The 14,868-nt window shown below is 38.8% G+C and overlaps 1 protein-coding gene across 1 annotated transcript; it reads right to left on the reverse strand.

The window, feature by feature from the left end:
- Nucleotides 1-978: 978 nt before the first annotated feature.
- Nucleotides 979-5,265, reverse strand: LOC149194898 (uncharacterized). The gene is made up of 3 exons (XM_089407838.1): nucleotides 4,360-5,265; nucleotides 3,588-4,179; nucleotides 979-3,083 (listed from the first exon to the last, which is right to left on the reverse strand). Exons 1-3 carry the CDS (start codon nucleotides 5,263-5,265, stop codon nucleotides 979-981), a joined length of 3,603 nt encoding a protein of 1,200 aa, XP_089263964.1.
- Nucleotides 5,266-14,868: the final 9,603 nt, after the last annotated feature.

The raw sequence follows: 14,868 nt of genomic DNA on the forward strand, positions 1-14,868 counted from the left end.
GCCCACATTGCCATAGGATCCTTCGCAGTGGCCGGCGGTTCCTGCTCTGGAGGTTGGGGAGGGGCTTGCTGAGGCTCCTTCCCAGAATTGCCCTGTTCAATTGGTGGCTGCAGCACTGGGCTTTCCTCACGATTGCCTTCTGGAGGTATCTCAGTCGAGCCCGGTTGATGTCCAGCTTCATTCTCCTCAGGAACCTTCGTAAAGAGAACTGAGATATGTGCATTAATACCTGCATTTTCCTGCGAGCTGCCCAAGGTGAAAACGACTGAGCCGAATGCTGGAAGCACGGGCTCTCCTCCACTGGAGCTGCCGACCTCCAAGAACTGACTTGCTGGAGTTGGTATGGCTCCCACCCTCCTGTAGCAGTAGCAGCAGCAGCAGTGATGGTGTACATCCGCTGCAGGGGGGCGTGAAGGTGCACCACGCCCAGGTCCCCTCCTACTCGGCTGTCTTTCACGCAGTCGCGCCATATTTTCCGCGTCTCCTTCAACTTGTTCCAGGACCGAGCTTGTGGGCTTGAAATCACGGCTGTCACTGCCAATTGAGTGCAGTCCCCGAATGGATTCAAGGCAGAGCTCAACTGCCCATAAACCGCGCACAGGATTAGCCAGCATGAAGCGAACTTTGCCCAAGTGAGTGCCTTCACTCTCCGCCTCAATTGCTCTCCATTTGCCCTCAGAGTTCTGTTCCCACCTGAGGCATTCTTCAGAGTCGAAATGGAAATTTGCAGCAGCAGTGGCTGCGCTTTGAAGGAGAAGAGCACCCTCCGGCCGAAATTCCTTCAGAGCCTGCGCCACACAGACCTTACCATGCAAATGAACCTGCAATGAACCGTCATCCTTAAAAAATCTTGCAACATTCCCTCGATAAGAGCTCTCCATAACTGCTTCCTGCAGCGACATCGCTTCACCCTTCGTAACATTGAATGCCAAGAGCTCGGGCTGCTGAGCTTCATACCTCGGCGGCAGTGAGCAATAACTATGCTGCGTTGACACGGGGCGGCACATGCTGGGCATGTGGCTCGTCCCTGGCTGACGTCCTAACACCCGCATCCGGGGATTCAGCATCTCTTTGGATGAGACTTTCACAGTCCTGAGCCTGTTGATTGCTTGGGATGATATCCAAATTACCTGATAGAAGGGTTTGGTTATTTTCTACCCCAATATTGGCTAGGAGATCAGCAATCTTGTTGCCTTCTCTTTTTGTGTGATGAAAGGAGAGGGCTCTGTGATTGCGCAGCTCATGAGCAATGTTATTTAGCCTTGCTTCTAGTCTCCAGCTATCAGCAACTTTCCTGGTTTGAGAGCCATTCTGAATGCGCGTGGCCATGTTGATGAGAATCTGGGAATCGCCTTCCACTATCAAGGGTTGAAGATTGAGTCTCCTGGCTAGCAAGAGCCCTTGCCAGAGTCCCTCCAGCTCTGCGGAGTTATTGGTGTCCCACCCTATATTACCGAAGTAGATCTGCAGGGGGGTGCCTTCATGGTCTCGAAGAATACCTCCAAATCCTGCTGGTCCAGGATTGCCTTTGGAGGCCCCATCAAAGTTGAGTTTGTATGAGTTGGTAGGAGGGGCGGTCCAGCATCTGTTATCCTTGAAGTTGCAATTCGCTGGCTGATGCATGGCAAACTCTTGTGGCAGCTGCAGTTGCCAATTGTCGAGAATGTTTTTCTCATTGTCTGTGGTAGGGAGATCCTCTTTTGTCCATGGTCGTAGCAGCATAGTTTCTCTGAGATTTCCATGCAGTCTGCTCCAGATTTCTTCAATGGGAGAGCTCTGGTTTTTAAATATGCGCCTGTTTCTTTCCTTCCAAATGTTCCATAAGACTGTGCCCGGGATGATATTCCATAGGTGATTGAGGATCGCACAGTCGTAGGGGCTTTTCGGCCATTGTCGGATGGAATCAATGATGTCGCTATCTCCTTTGCACCTTTTTTGGCATCTAAAACTAACCTTTTCCCATAGCTGGTTGGCTAGTGAGCAGGTGTCCAGAAGGTGTTGCAAGGTTTCCTCGTTCTGAAAGCAATTGTGACATATCGAAGGGCCTTGAAAGTTGCGTCTCCTTAGTTTGTCCCAGGTGAGAATCTTTTTGTGTCCTACCATCCAGAGGAAGTGGGAGATTTTGGGCCATGCTTTGAAGCCCCAAATTTTCCTCCATAGAGGATCCGGCATAGTGGGAAAGTTGCCGATGAGGTTGTAGGCCTCGGAGGTGGAGTAGGATCCTTTAGGTTGATAGCCCCATCTGAGTATATCATCGCTGTCCTCGTGTCGAATGCTTCTTTTCCTTAACTCTTTCTCAAGATCTGCTACTTCCTGAGTATTTGTATTGTTGATTATTTGATTGCTCTGTCGCCATTTTCTGAACCCATGCTCCGTCTCCTGCATCCAAAATTGATGGACTGTTGCCTGCTGCTGCTCCTGCCTGTTCGGAACCAGCAATGGAGGAAGAACACTCGAGAGTTTGGGCAATTGGTTCCAGGCGTCAGTCCAGAATCTAGCAATGTGACCATTCCTAATTTCCCAAAAGCTGTGCTGTTGAATGAGCTGGTGATGCTGTTTGGCTGCGTTCCAGATTAGCGACCCTTTGTCGGTGGGAGTAAATATGATGAGCTCTTCTTGGGGCCTGTTGTTGGCATATTTGGCGGTCCATATTTTTGCCCATAGCTTATCTGGATTAGTCATCCATTGCCACCAGATCTTGGCGTTCATGATGGTGTTGCTGTACTCAGGATCTCTGAGTCCAATTCCTCCTTTGTCTTTGGGCATGCAGACAGTGGCCCATTTCACTAGTGCCCACTTGCGATTAGTGGCTGAGCTGCCCCACAGAAAGTCACGCTGCAAGTTCCTCAACCTTTTTAATACCCACTTTGGTGCAGCTAGGATAGAAAAAAGGTAGAGAGGCATGGCTTGGAGGATAGACTTGATGAGCACCACCCGACTAGCTAGATTGAGAGAGCGGTGAGTCCATAGATTGAGCTTTGAGTCGAGTTTCTCTAGAAGATTACGCCATGCGGGCTGCTTTATGGCTGAGGCAGTGAGGGGAGCTCCTAGGTATTTGGAGGGGAGGGAGGCTGAGGGGAAGCCTAAAATGTGGGAAACAGCAGATTTAACCGAAGGAGGGGTGTGGAAGAAGAAAATTTGTGACTTGGAGCAGTTGACATGGGTGCCAGAGGCTTCAGAGAAATCGTTGAGCAAGGTTTTTAAACAAGAGGCTTCCTGAACCGAGGGGTAGCCATAGAGCATGGTGTCATCAACAAATTGCTGATGAGAGGAGGCAGGGGAGTTGTGGACAGAGATGCCTTTTAGCTGCTGAGAATGGAGGGCATGCTTGATGTGTCTACCAAGACCTTCAGCCATAAGAACGAAGAGGAAAGGGGAAAGGGGGTCCCCTTGTCTTATGCCTCGAGAGGGCTTGAAAGGGCGGGAGGGTATACCATTTACAAGGATGGAAAAGTGAGTGGAGGTGATAAGGCTCATGATCCAGCGAACCCACATGGAGCAAAAACCAAATGCTTTCAACATGTGTTGTATATAAGACCAACTAAGCTTATCAAAAGCTTTAGAGAGATCCAATTTGAGTAACATACCTGCTTGCTTGGATTGTTTGAGCGAGTGAATGATTTCGTGCGTGAGGAGAATGCCATCCATTATCTGTCTGCCTTCTACATATCCCGACTGCTCCGGAGAGATGAGCATGGGTAATAGAGGTTTTAACCTATTAGCAATGACTTTGGATATGACTTTATAGATGACATTACAGAGAGCTATAGGCCTGAATTTGTCAGGAGTAATGGAGTTCTCCTCTTTAGGGATGAGAGTAATGAAGGTGGAGTTGAGGGAGGGGAGAAGCCAGCGTAGAGCCCTGGATTCCTCTACAATCTGCCAAACCTCCAGCTTAATCATATCCCAAAAAGCATGAAAAAACGTGGTTGTGAAACCATCTGGGCCAGGGGCCTTACCTTCTTTGAGCTGCGCCATTGCCTCATCTACTTCCTGGAGAAGAATAGGGCGCATGAGTAGCTCGTTGTGTTCCTCTGTGACAAGTTTAGGTATATTGCTGGTTATCTTTCCAATCGCCTGTTGCCGATCCACTGCTTGTTCTTGGTGTACCTGCTGGAAATGATTGAGGAGTATCTCTTCGATTTCCTCATGCTTCTCGACTTTTGCCCCCTCTTGGTTCTGAATGAATGGAATATTATTATGCATCCTTCTCTGCACCGTAGTTCTGTGGAAGAACTTAGTGTTGCGCTCCCCTTCCTTTAGCCACCTGACCCTTGACTTTTGCCTCCAATAAATTTCCTCCTGCTTTCTCCTTTCTTCAAGCTGGTTGTGAATGTGCCGTTCCTGATCCAGGGTTGCCTCCGTGTGCCCTTCATTGATTATTTTCTGTTGGAGATCCCCCAATTCCTGACTTAGCTCCTGTTGCGCCTTAAATATATTTCCAAAGGTCTCCCTATTCCATCTTTTTAGGTGACTTTTTAGAAATCGCAACTTCTGTTGAAGCTGATACATTTTTGATCCCTCTGGGGGGATGAAAGAGGCCCAGATGGTTCTGACGAAGTCCTTGAATGCAGGGTGTGTAAGCCAAAACCCCTCAAAACGGAAGGGTCTTTTGGTCCGATCCCCTGGTCTCTGCCATTGCAGAGCGATCGGCCAGTGATCCGAACCAGTATGAGCCAGTATTGCCGCTGACAGATCACCTCCAAGATGCACCGCATTATCCGAGATCAGAAAGCGATCCAGTTTAGAGGCAATCTGATACTTGCCAGTTCTGCGATTACTCCAGGTGAAGGTGCCATTACAGAACGACATATCTATGAGAGAGGCATTTTGGATGAAGTCCTTGAAGCGATCAACTTCTGGTTCCAATCTGGTTCTCCCTCCTATCTTATCCTCTATTTTGGTTATCATGTTGAAGTCCCCGGCCACGATCCAGAGTGGATGTCGCCTATTTAAGCTCAGCGCTTCTATGGTGTCAAGGAGCGCGATTTTACTTCCTGTATCTTGCGGAAAATAGACGTTGGATAGGTTACCATGAATGTTGGTACCTAGAATATGAAAGGCCGCCTGTATGAGGTGGTGGGATGCGTGAAAATCTGTGAGAATTACATCTTGGGTGTTCCATGCTATAGCAAGCCCACCCGAGGCTCCCGAGGCATCTACAGCAACAGATCGGCACCCTGGCCAAGCTTTTGAGAGTATGCGACCCAGCGTAGCACTATTGCATTTAGTTTCCTGGAGGAAACACATCTGCGGTTTTTCCATCTTGATCATGTTTTTTAACATCCTGAGTTTTCCAGGGCTATTGAGCCCTCTTAAGTTCCAGGATACAAGCTTCATGGTTCAACTAGTTTGGGAGGGACTGTAGTACTTCGTCAACTTCGCATATCTGCCTGAGTCCACCAGGATTTTCCCAATCTCTATAGTTCTCTGGAGATCTGTTTTCCTCCCTCTTTTTTTGGTATCCTTTGGACGCAGGCTGCCGTCCCAAGTACTGCCTGGTTGTATACCTAGTTGGTGTTGGTGGTAGGCTCTGGAGATGACCACTTCCAACTTTTCTAGATCGGTCTCAGAGATGGATTCATATGCTTTTTTTTTGCACGCTAGTTCTAGTTCTATAATGTCCAGACCGTGGAGATCTATGCTTTCTGGCTCTTCCTCCATTTTCTGCACTTGACTGCTTTCCTCGTGATTAGTCTCTGAGTCCCGTGGGAGGTCTGCCTTACCATCCACCTCCATTTCCTTTGGATTCTCCGCTGTGTCTTTCGGATTCCTGCTAAGGATGGTCGGGATGATGATGGGAGGCTGAGATTTGGGTGGGGGGTCAGATGGAGGGGGATGGGTGGAGGAGGAAGGGCGTGCATGGATATTCTCAGAGTCTAGGGGCTGGTCATCTGAGAAGTCGCCTAGAATGTCGAAGCTGTTCTTAGATGCAGGGTTTTGGGGTTTGTTGGGCTGGGGTTTGGACCCATTCTGAGGCTTTTTATGCGAGCGCTTCCGACTTGGGACTTTGGTGAAACCATCTTGAGATGGGGATTCAGAAGGATCAGAGGAGTTGGCTTTGGCATTAAGAGGGCAATCCCTGAAGAGATGCCCCAGCGCATGACACCTTCTGCACCTGAAGGGCACATGCTCATAATCGAGAGGCTGGATCCATTCCTCGTCGCGGTGGGCAAGTGTTACTGACTCTGGTAAAGCTTCATTCAGACGAATAAAGACACATATTCTAGCGTAGGAGATATACTTACGGGATTTGGTTTCTTCTGCCGCTCTGATGTATTCTCCCACTCCGTTTCCTATGCCCTTTAGACAGTCCTCTTCCCAGTATTCATCGGGGAGTGAGTACAGTCTGATCCACACTGGTGCCCAAGTGAGATCTTCCTTGTCAGGGTTGAATCTTGGCATCCAATCCCTCAGATATAGACCGGCCGAGTTGAAGAAGTAAGGCCCTCCTCCTAGGATCCTGTATTTGTCCTCTAGGCAGAAAAAGATGGCGGTGAAGAAGCCCTTCGGCCCAAGCTGGAGAGTGACATCTCCCTTGGGTTTCCATTTCGCCGCGATCCAACCGTTTAATGCTCTTTCAGTTGGCCAAAACCCTATGAATTTTCCAATGATAGCATGATCTTTCATATACTCTATTCTTCTATCGATCTTGTCTCCTGGCAGTTCTATTCGTGGCCTTTCTTTGGCTACAGGTCGGCAAGTTGATGAAGAGACTTTCGGGCTGTTCCCTTGAGTCTCTTTTTCTTCCTGTGGATCATTGTCATTACCTTGATGCTTTTTCCCTTTGCTGAGAATATCCGGATCAACCGATCCAAAAATGACCGCTTGCTCTGGGCCGTGCAGTGAAGGGGAGGGCTCTGACGCCCCCCCCTGAGGAGGTACCATTGTCCTACGCTGATCCCCTGCAACTCTGTCACGCTGCAGAGATTCCTTTGCAGAGCTTGAACGCGTTCCTCAGTGCTGTCGGCGCCGTCGAGGGTTTCTTCCTCAGAACCCTAGCTCCGTTCCGCTTCCTCCAATCGTTCTCTCCTTCTTCCTAAAGCATCGATCGAGAACCAGTTATTAGCTTTGTGACGATTCATCTTTATTTTGTGTACACTACAAGATTCAAGATTCGATCCCAAGATCATGAATGTTTTCCTGAAATGGGACTAGTTGGTCTATGGATTAGCCTTCGAAGCATTGCCGTGCAAATCAAGAGATCTACGCTTTTGGTAGGAAATATGTTCCAGCGTCGATGCTTTCTAGAGTCCTTCGAAGCATTGCCGTGCAAATCAAGAGACCTACGCTTTTGGCAGGAAATATGTTCCAGCGTTGATGCTTTCTACAGTCCTTGTTTTCTACATGATTGGGTAGAGTCCTTGTTTTCTACATGATTGGGTGCTTTTATTAATGTAGCTTCAGTTTTCCTCACTAAGTTTATATTTCATATTTATTTCGTGTGCAAAAATTGTAGTATATGAAAGCCTAGTTAATGAACATAAAAACATCTTCCATGTTAATGGTTTTTCGATGTCGAGGTAACACATTATTGACTTGGTTATGTTGATTCTTTTATATGCTAATGTGTCTTTTTATTCTTTGATGCTTTGAGAACATTAGTTAGAGGTTTTCTTCATGTGTATGAAAGTGTGCATTGCAAAAAGGCTAGTTGAATAATGAATCGCTGGATAATCTCAGGACATAGACAACTTACCTATATATCTAGAAGTATGTATCAAAATACATATTACTAGGATGGTAACATTTCCATAGAGACGTTCACCATCTAGGCTTCTTGAGGGTAGTCAAGAAGTGTTAGTGGTACAAAGTTTGTAAACGATGGTCAGAGACAATTTTGTTTTAAATGGAGGTCAAGTGATAACTAGAAGTTGTGGTGGTGAAGAAAAAACATTGTTTGCGAGATTCCAGGACCACTAAGACAAATATCATATTGTTGTTGTAATATGTGTTTTCAATATTCTCCATGTAAGCATTAAGGGATAGTGGTCGAAGTAATGCTTCCATGTCATGTGTTGCTGTCATTGTGAATCCCTAAACATCAATGTAAAAAGTGGTGATTCCTATGTAGTGAATTAGAATCATGATCTAAATATGTAGAAGTCAATATATTATATCCTATAATGAATAAGATCATAGTGTAATTTATGTTATATTGCAAAATCTCCCCCGCTTATCTCTCAATTTTACATGACCTGAATGAGCCAAAAATAAACTTTAAAATTCTTATGGTTTTGAAACCATTTTTCCAATTTGGATTTTATATTCCTCTTTTAACTTAAAAGTAACCGTATATGAGGGTGGAAGACTCACTATTAAAATTCAAAATTCTTATGGTTTTGAAACCATTTTTCCAATTTGAATTTTATATTCCTCTTTTAACTTAAAAGTAACCGTATATGAGGGTGGAAGACTCACTATTAAAATTCATGGATCTTGAGTAATTAATATGAATTTGATGTAGAGTAATTAATATGAATTTTGTTGTATATTGGTATTAATTTATTTTAATTTTTAATTTATTAAAAATTTATAAAATTATATTTCTTCTAAATATAAAATTAGTGAAAGATTGGAATATTGTGAGGTTTGATATTTATTAATGTGATGTAAGTCTTTAAAGTTTTATATCTAAATCGTTTTTGCCTCGGCTTTTTCATGTGGCATCCTGTCCCCTTTTCTATTTAGTTTTTTTAACTGTCATAGAATGTAATTAATACATATTTTCAGTATATTTTGTTAAGAATTTATTCCATTTATATTTTCAAACTCATTGCGTAAGTGTAACATTTATTTGTTTATTGATTTTATGCATTCAAACTCAATGTGTGACATTTATTAATATTATTATATTTAATTGCGTTGAAAGGTATATTTTATTTATGATGATGATGTGTGCTTTTGCATTTGGTTGTATTTTTTTTAAATATAAATAATATATTTTTTAACCACAAAAGTATAAGTATGTATGTTTATTTAGTTTTATTAAAAAATATTAGGTATGGTTGTTAGAGTTTTTTTTTTTTTTTTTTTTTTTAATATTACAACACAAATGTGGTAAAAATGTTTCACTCACCATAAGTCATAAATAAAATAGTTTAGATGGCATAATATAATTTCATATTTATTTTCAAATTAGATAAAGTAACTAAAAGTAAAATAAAGTGTGAGTAATATATGTAAATATTTTATCTTCCAAAAGTATTTCAATGTAGGATTTCAATACATTATTTGAAGATCTATGTTCACTAATTTGTATCAACTACAATAAAAAATGTCAACTACTTCTTAATAGGAATAATAAGAGAGAGGTGGGTAATTCATTTAATTCTTAATATAATTTAAAAATATTTACAATAATTAAAAATTTCAATGTGAGTCATCAACAAAATATTGAATATGTAAGATTAAGTAATATTGACATATACTTAAAAATATATTAATAATAATAAAAATTATTTTAATGTAGACAATATAGTCCATAGATAAAGTGTACCAATGCACATGTTATGTAAAATAAGATTAAAAATATAATTTAAATAATAAAACATTATACATGGAATATATATATATATATATATATATATATATATATATATATATATATATATATATATGTGTATGTGTTAGATCTTAAGATAAATTTATGGAATATATATATATATATATATGTGTGTGTGTGTGTGTGTGTGTGTGTTAGGTCTTAAGATAAATTTATATTGGTTATATTATAATTTATTTTTTCTACTCTATTTAATATAGAATATTGTTTTTATTTTATTAGTTTAAAAAAGTTTGATTATCTTTATGTTTTTTAATTTAATTTCACACATTGTTTTTGAAAATTTCAATATTATCCGATTCAATATTGTATTATTTTTTATATGTAATATATAAAGAAATATTGAAATTAATAAATGGAAAAAAATGATTTAGTAACTAAATATTTAAACTAAACCATCACATTAATAAATATAATTATTATATATTTATTAATGTCATTTTTAAACTTTCATTGCCATATAAAAAATAGAAAATGATAAGAAACACTATGATTGTGCTAACAACCAATCCAATTAGTTTCACTGTTGGCGAGTGGAATGGAAGCAACGACTCCATTTGAGACATTTCAAATTAAACTAAAAATTATGAAGATATCAATTAATAGAAATTAATTACTCTTCTATTTTGGAAAAAAATACTCTAAAGTTTCATTAGTAAATGATGGATAAATTTAATATTTCCCATAGCAATTTTGGATTCTTCGGAAAAAATTGTGAGGTTACTTTGCATGAAGGGAATGTTTGTTTGGCATAATCATTAATAAAAATCATGGCTTTAATATAAATAGTCTACAAGGTTCACGCTCATGAAATAAATCTCAACTATATGTTCACTTATAGGACGATGAATCATTTTACGGTTAGTTCTTAGTGAATAGGTTTATTTCAATTTTCCATTAAGGGTATCACGCATGGGTTTCCTAAGGAATACATTATCGAAATTTATCCTCATGAATATATAATCACCAACCAATTTTGTTCAAAATTCATGGGTAGGAAAGCAATATAAATATTTATGTAATTTTTTACCTTGGTTATATATGTAAAAAATATTTGTCAACTCAAAGAAATAATATATACGACTTGTTTTCAATTAATTATGATGGGTTGTGTTTAGATTATTTCCATTAATACCAATCAAACATTACTATTCATTAATCGCTAAATATTCCATTTTTCTTTCTTATTGATTTTAATTAAATAGAAGCACATGAACTATCATTGTATGGATTGTATATGACACAAAACTAAAATAAATTTTTCTTTCTTATTGATTTTAATTAAATAGAAGCACATTAACTAGTATGGATTGTATATGACACAAAACTTAAATAATTTGAGTTTTTATCGCTAGATGATGGGTTAATTAAATATTTCTCCACAACAATACTGGGTTCATTAGTTAAAATTTTGAGGTTCCTTTTCATTCAGGGTTAATCAAAGGCAGCAATTCAATAGAAATTCTACAAGTTTCACACCATTATTAAATAATGGTTTTCATCTCTAAAACGTTTGAAATCAAATGGACATTATTTTGATCATATATAACTTTTGAATGAGTAGTCAAATTTTTTTTCTACAATTCTAAAAGTAACTAGTGAGTATAATAAACATAAATGTTATGTGTTTGAATATATTTTGGAATCAAAGAAATATTTTTACATAGTATTGTCACTTAATTCTTAGAGTAAAAGAGAAAGTATGTTGTAGTATTAAAATACAACAAGTAAAGAGGAGATTGCCATATAGTGGCATAAAATTATTATGTGCAATTCTAGTACAATATCCAAACCTACTTTTTGTAAGATTCAAAAAAAAAATAAGGTTTCAAAATTTGTAAACAAAATATCTAAGGAGTTTTGGATCAAGAATAATATATTCCAATGTTGATTTCAATCAAATCGTACACTTTTGCACAACTTCGCCACGCAGGGTAGGGATTCTATTTTGTTGATGAACACATGGTTTCCACACTATTTGGAGGCACATGTTAGGGTTTCGTGTGAACCCGAACCAGTACACAATTATCCATTTTACTTTAAAATGATATAGCCCATGATGGAGGATGAGCAGACACCCTTGGGGCTAGCCACTAGCTGACTCTCCGAAAATTTCCCATCCCACACACTTTGTATCATTTGACTCATGCTCCTCTATGTGCTCTCTATGTTGAATCATCAATCGCTCATCTGCTCAATGATCTCCTTCCCTCATGGGAATAATCGACTGCTCATCATACTCCTCTTTCACACATGGATGCACATCTAGGCTACTGTCCTCAACTCCACACGACTTCTCGTGCTCCTTAGAGGTATCATTGTATGAACCCATGGACTCGTCCAACGATGATTCCTCACCTTGACAGACATAAAGAATATCTCCCTGCTCTACCGTTGTCATCTCTTCAGTGTCACTGAAGCATGAGTGATCAGGTCCCCAAGGTCCTTTGTAGATGAATCAAAGTCCCTTCCTCCTCAGCACATTCTTGTTGCATGATCCACCAAACATTAGTAGCTCCTCCTTGGTCAACTGTCTCCTGAACTATGGTTAAATCATAAAATATTAGAAACATTGACATATCTTCACTTATCTTCTCTTGTCTTTGATTAGTAAGCTATGCGAAGGAGCTATTTTTGGGAACTGGGCCACTAAGATTATTATATGATAAACCTTTTTCGACAACATAAATATTATATTAACCAAAAAATTCCCTAGGCTTACTGGCTATTAGGTAGATCTGGATTTGATTTAATAAAACTTAAAATACATGCAAGGAAGAAATGGAAGTGACTCATGTGAGAATATTTCTAGACAATTGATTGTTATTTAGACACATGTAGCATAGACATTATTAGCACTATCTCCATTTCTTGAAATTAATAAACCAAAGCATGAAGAGAGAATATTCAATGATAACTTATGGTTACATAATATTCGATGATAGTTTAAGGTTATAGGTAACAAATACTTTGCAAGTGTGAAAGAGAGGTAGGTATCCAAAACTAGATCTTGCAAAGTGTTTCTCACTACAATTAACACATCCCCTATTTATGATCATGGAGGTATACAATCAGTTTGTTGCTCATAAAGATTGCACAGTAGATATGATGGATAGACGAATATATTAACCAAAACTTCAGTATTTGCCATGGTTGCGACTGTAAGGATACATGGTAAAGAAAAAAAATTCAAGTTTGATACTGATTCTGTAACTCCATTGGCGAAGTTGATGATTGGCACAACTTGAAATGTTCTAATATCTTCCATCTTACAAATCAATTGGATGTTTGTGTTTATTGATATGAGTGTCAATGTGATTGGGAGATGCCATACAGGTAGCACTATGCGAATATTGACAATTTTCCCAAAGAATGGACACACATAGACTGTAGTGTCAGGTAGGTAACATTGTCGAATATAACCAATTTTCCAAGAGGCTAGACATGAACAACTGAGACGCATAGATGACTTCAATGGAAACACATGAATTAATTAAATGAACATGTATTAATGAAAAACTTATATTTTCGATATTATTCTTTAAGATGCAGAATTTATGATTTTTCCTGCAAGCTACACTTCTTTGCCATAAAATGGCAAAGACATATAAAGTTTGGAATCTTTATGGATTCTACTGAAATTCAATCTTGATCTAGTTATCATTCCAAATGGAATTCTATATAGCTCTCTTATATCAATGGTATTTAAACGTCACACCCATTCAAAACTCAATCTCATATCAATTATAGATTTCACACACAAGCTAGAATTCTTTAAGAGATCACACATGTACATAATTCATACACAGAAAGCATGAAAATTTATTTCATTAATTAAAATATGTACATACACAAGCACTCAATACTCTCTTTCTCTCTTGATTCGATTGTACATTCATTTGGACATTCTGTCTTTTTCTCACACTTACTTTCTCTTTTATTTCCCTTAGGCTTATAATAGATAGAATTTAGAAATAGCATGGACTTTTCTAGATCCTAAAATCACTCGATAAATCATATTTTTCTAAATTCTAAAATCACTCATTATATCCCTAGAATATTTCATGCTTTACAAGGAATTTTTTTTTTCTCCTTATGAATAAAATATCTCCTATCCATAGATTTTCTAAAACTATGACTCATCTAGTTCAAAGAATCATAAATATCTTAACTCAAAATTACAATTTATTTACATAGAAGAATATAAATTATTCTAAGAAATAAAGAACCATTTTTAAAGGCTTTTCATATTAAAGAATTAATGAGTTGGAAGCTCTAATGCTCCTGCATTAGACTCCCAAGGTATTAAAAGGTCATGATCTCCTAGTCCTTTTTCATCAATTGCACAACCCTCTAAGATCCCAAACTTTGTGTTGTAATTGTGCATCCATTTTAGCATGTTGTTGTCCTACTGTTGATGTTGCCTTCACTTCTCTAGGTTTCAAATATCTATGTTGTTCTCGTCAAATTTCCTTGTTGATGTAACATTGCTCGGTCTGTTCTAATTTGTTGTTGGATGTCCTTTTCCTGCTTTTGTACCTTCTCTTGATCATCCTCTTCATCAGCATACACAACCTATAAAATTCCTCATCCAAGTGTTTCCTTCAACACTAAAACTTGCTATCATATCTCACTTGTTGGTGCACATCTTCTTTGTGCATAAGAGTTTCAAGAAGCTTGTCACACTCTGGTTTATACACCTGCTTCACTATCTAATGCTCAAGCCTCATAACTTCCTCATTATTGTCTTCCGAGGAAATTTCCTCTTATTCCAAGTTAAACTTTAGAAGCTAAATATGCACTTTCTGATTTACTAATCTCTCCTCGGGAAGTTTCAAATATTCACAAAAATCAGTAAAATTACTTTGAACTAAATTTGTAAACTCATCACTTACATTATTTGTTTAGCATTCCTCCAAAAGTTTTTCTTCTTCCTTAAAGTCCATATATCTTGCCTCTAGCATAAAAATTTCATCCATAATTCCATTAACTAGAATTTATTTGGTATTTCCTTCATGAGGAAACTCTCTATCATCATCTACACCATTGCCAACTCTTTCATCTTCACCAAGAATTGGTCCTTGTTCTGGTGCGAAAATGTAAACCTCTATTTATTCTACCTCGTTCTCTTATACCCTATGTTGGATGATCAGCCTATACTTCAGCTTCACTTGCAACTTGTAGCATTTCACTTTCTTCCATAACACCCATCCAAATCTCTGATCTTCAACTTCTTTTCATAGTAGCTCCATAAATAAATTCAATGTTTCCTTCATCTTTGTCATCTCTTTCTCAAAATCCTC

Source organism: Pinus tabuliformis, chromosome 2_2 (assembly GCF_031772625.1).
Source record: "Pinus tabuliformis cultivar Carrire ecotype Pingquan chromosome 2_2, CPIR1, whole genome shotgun sequence".
Classification (NCBI taxonomy): Eukaryota; Viridiplantae; Streptophyta; class Pinopsida; order Pinales; family Pinaceae; genus Pinus; species Pinus tabuliformis.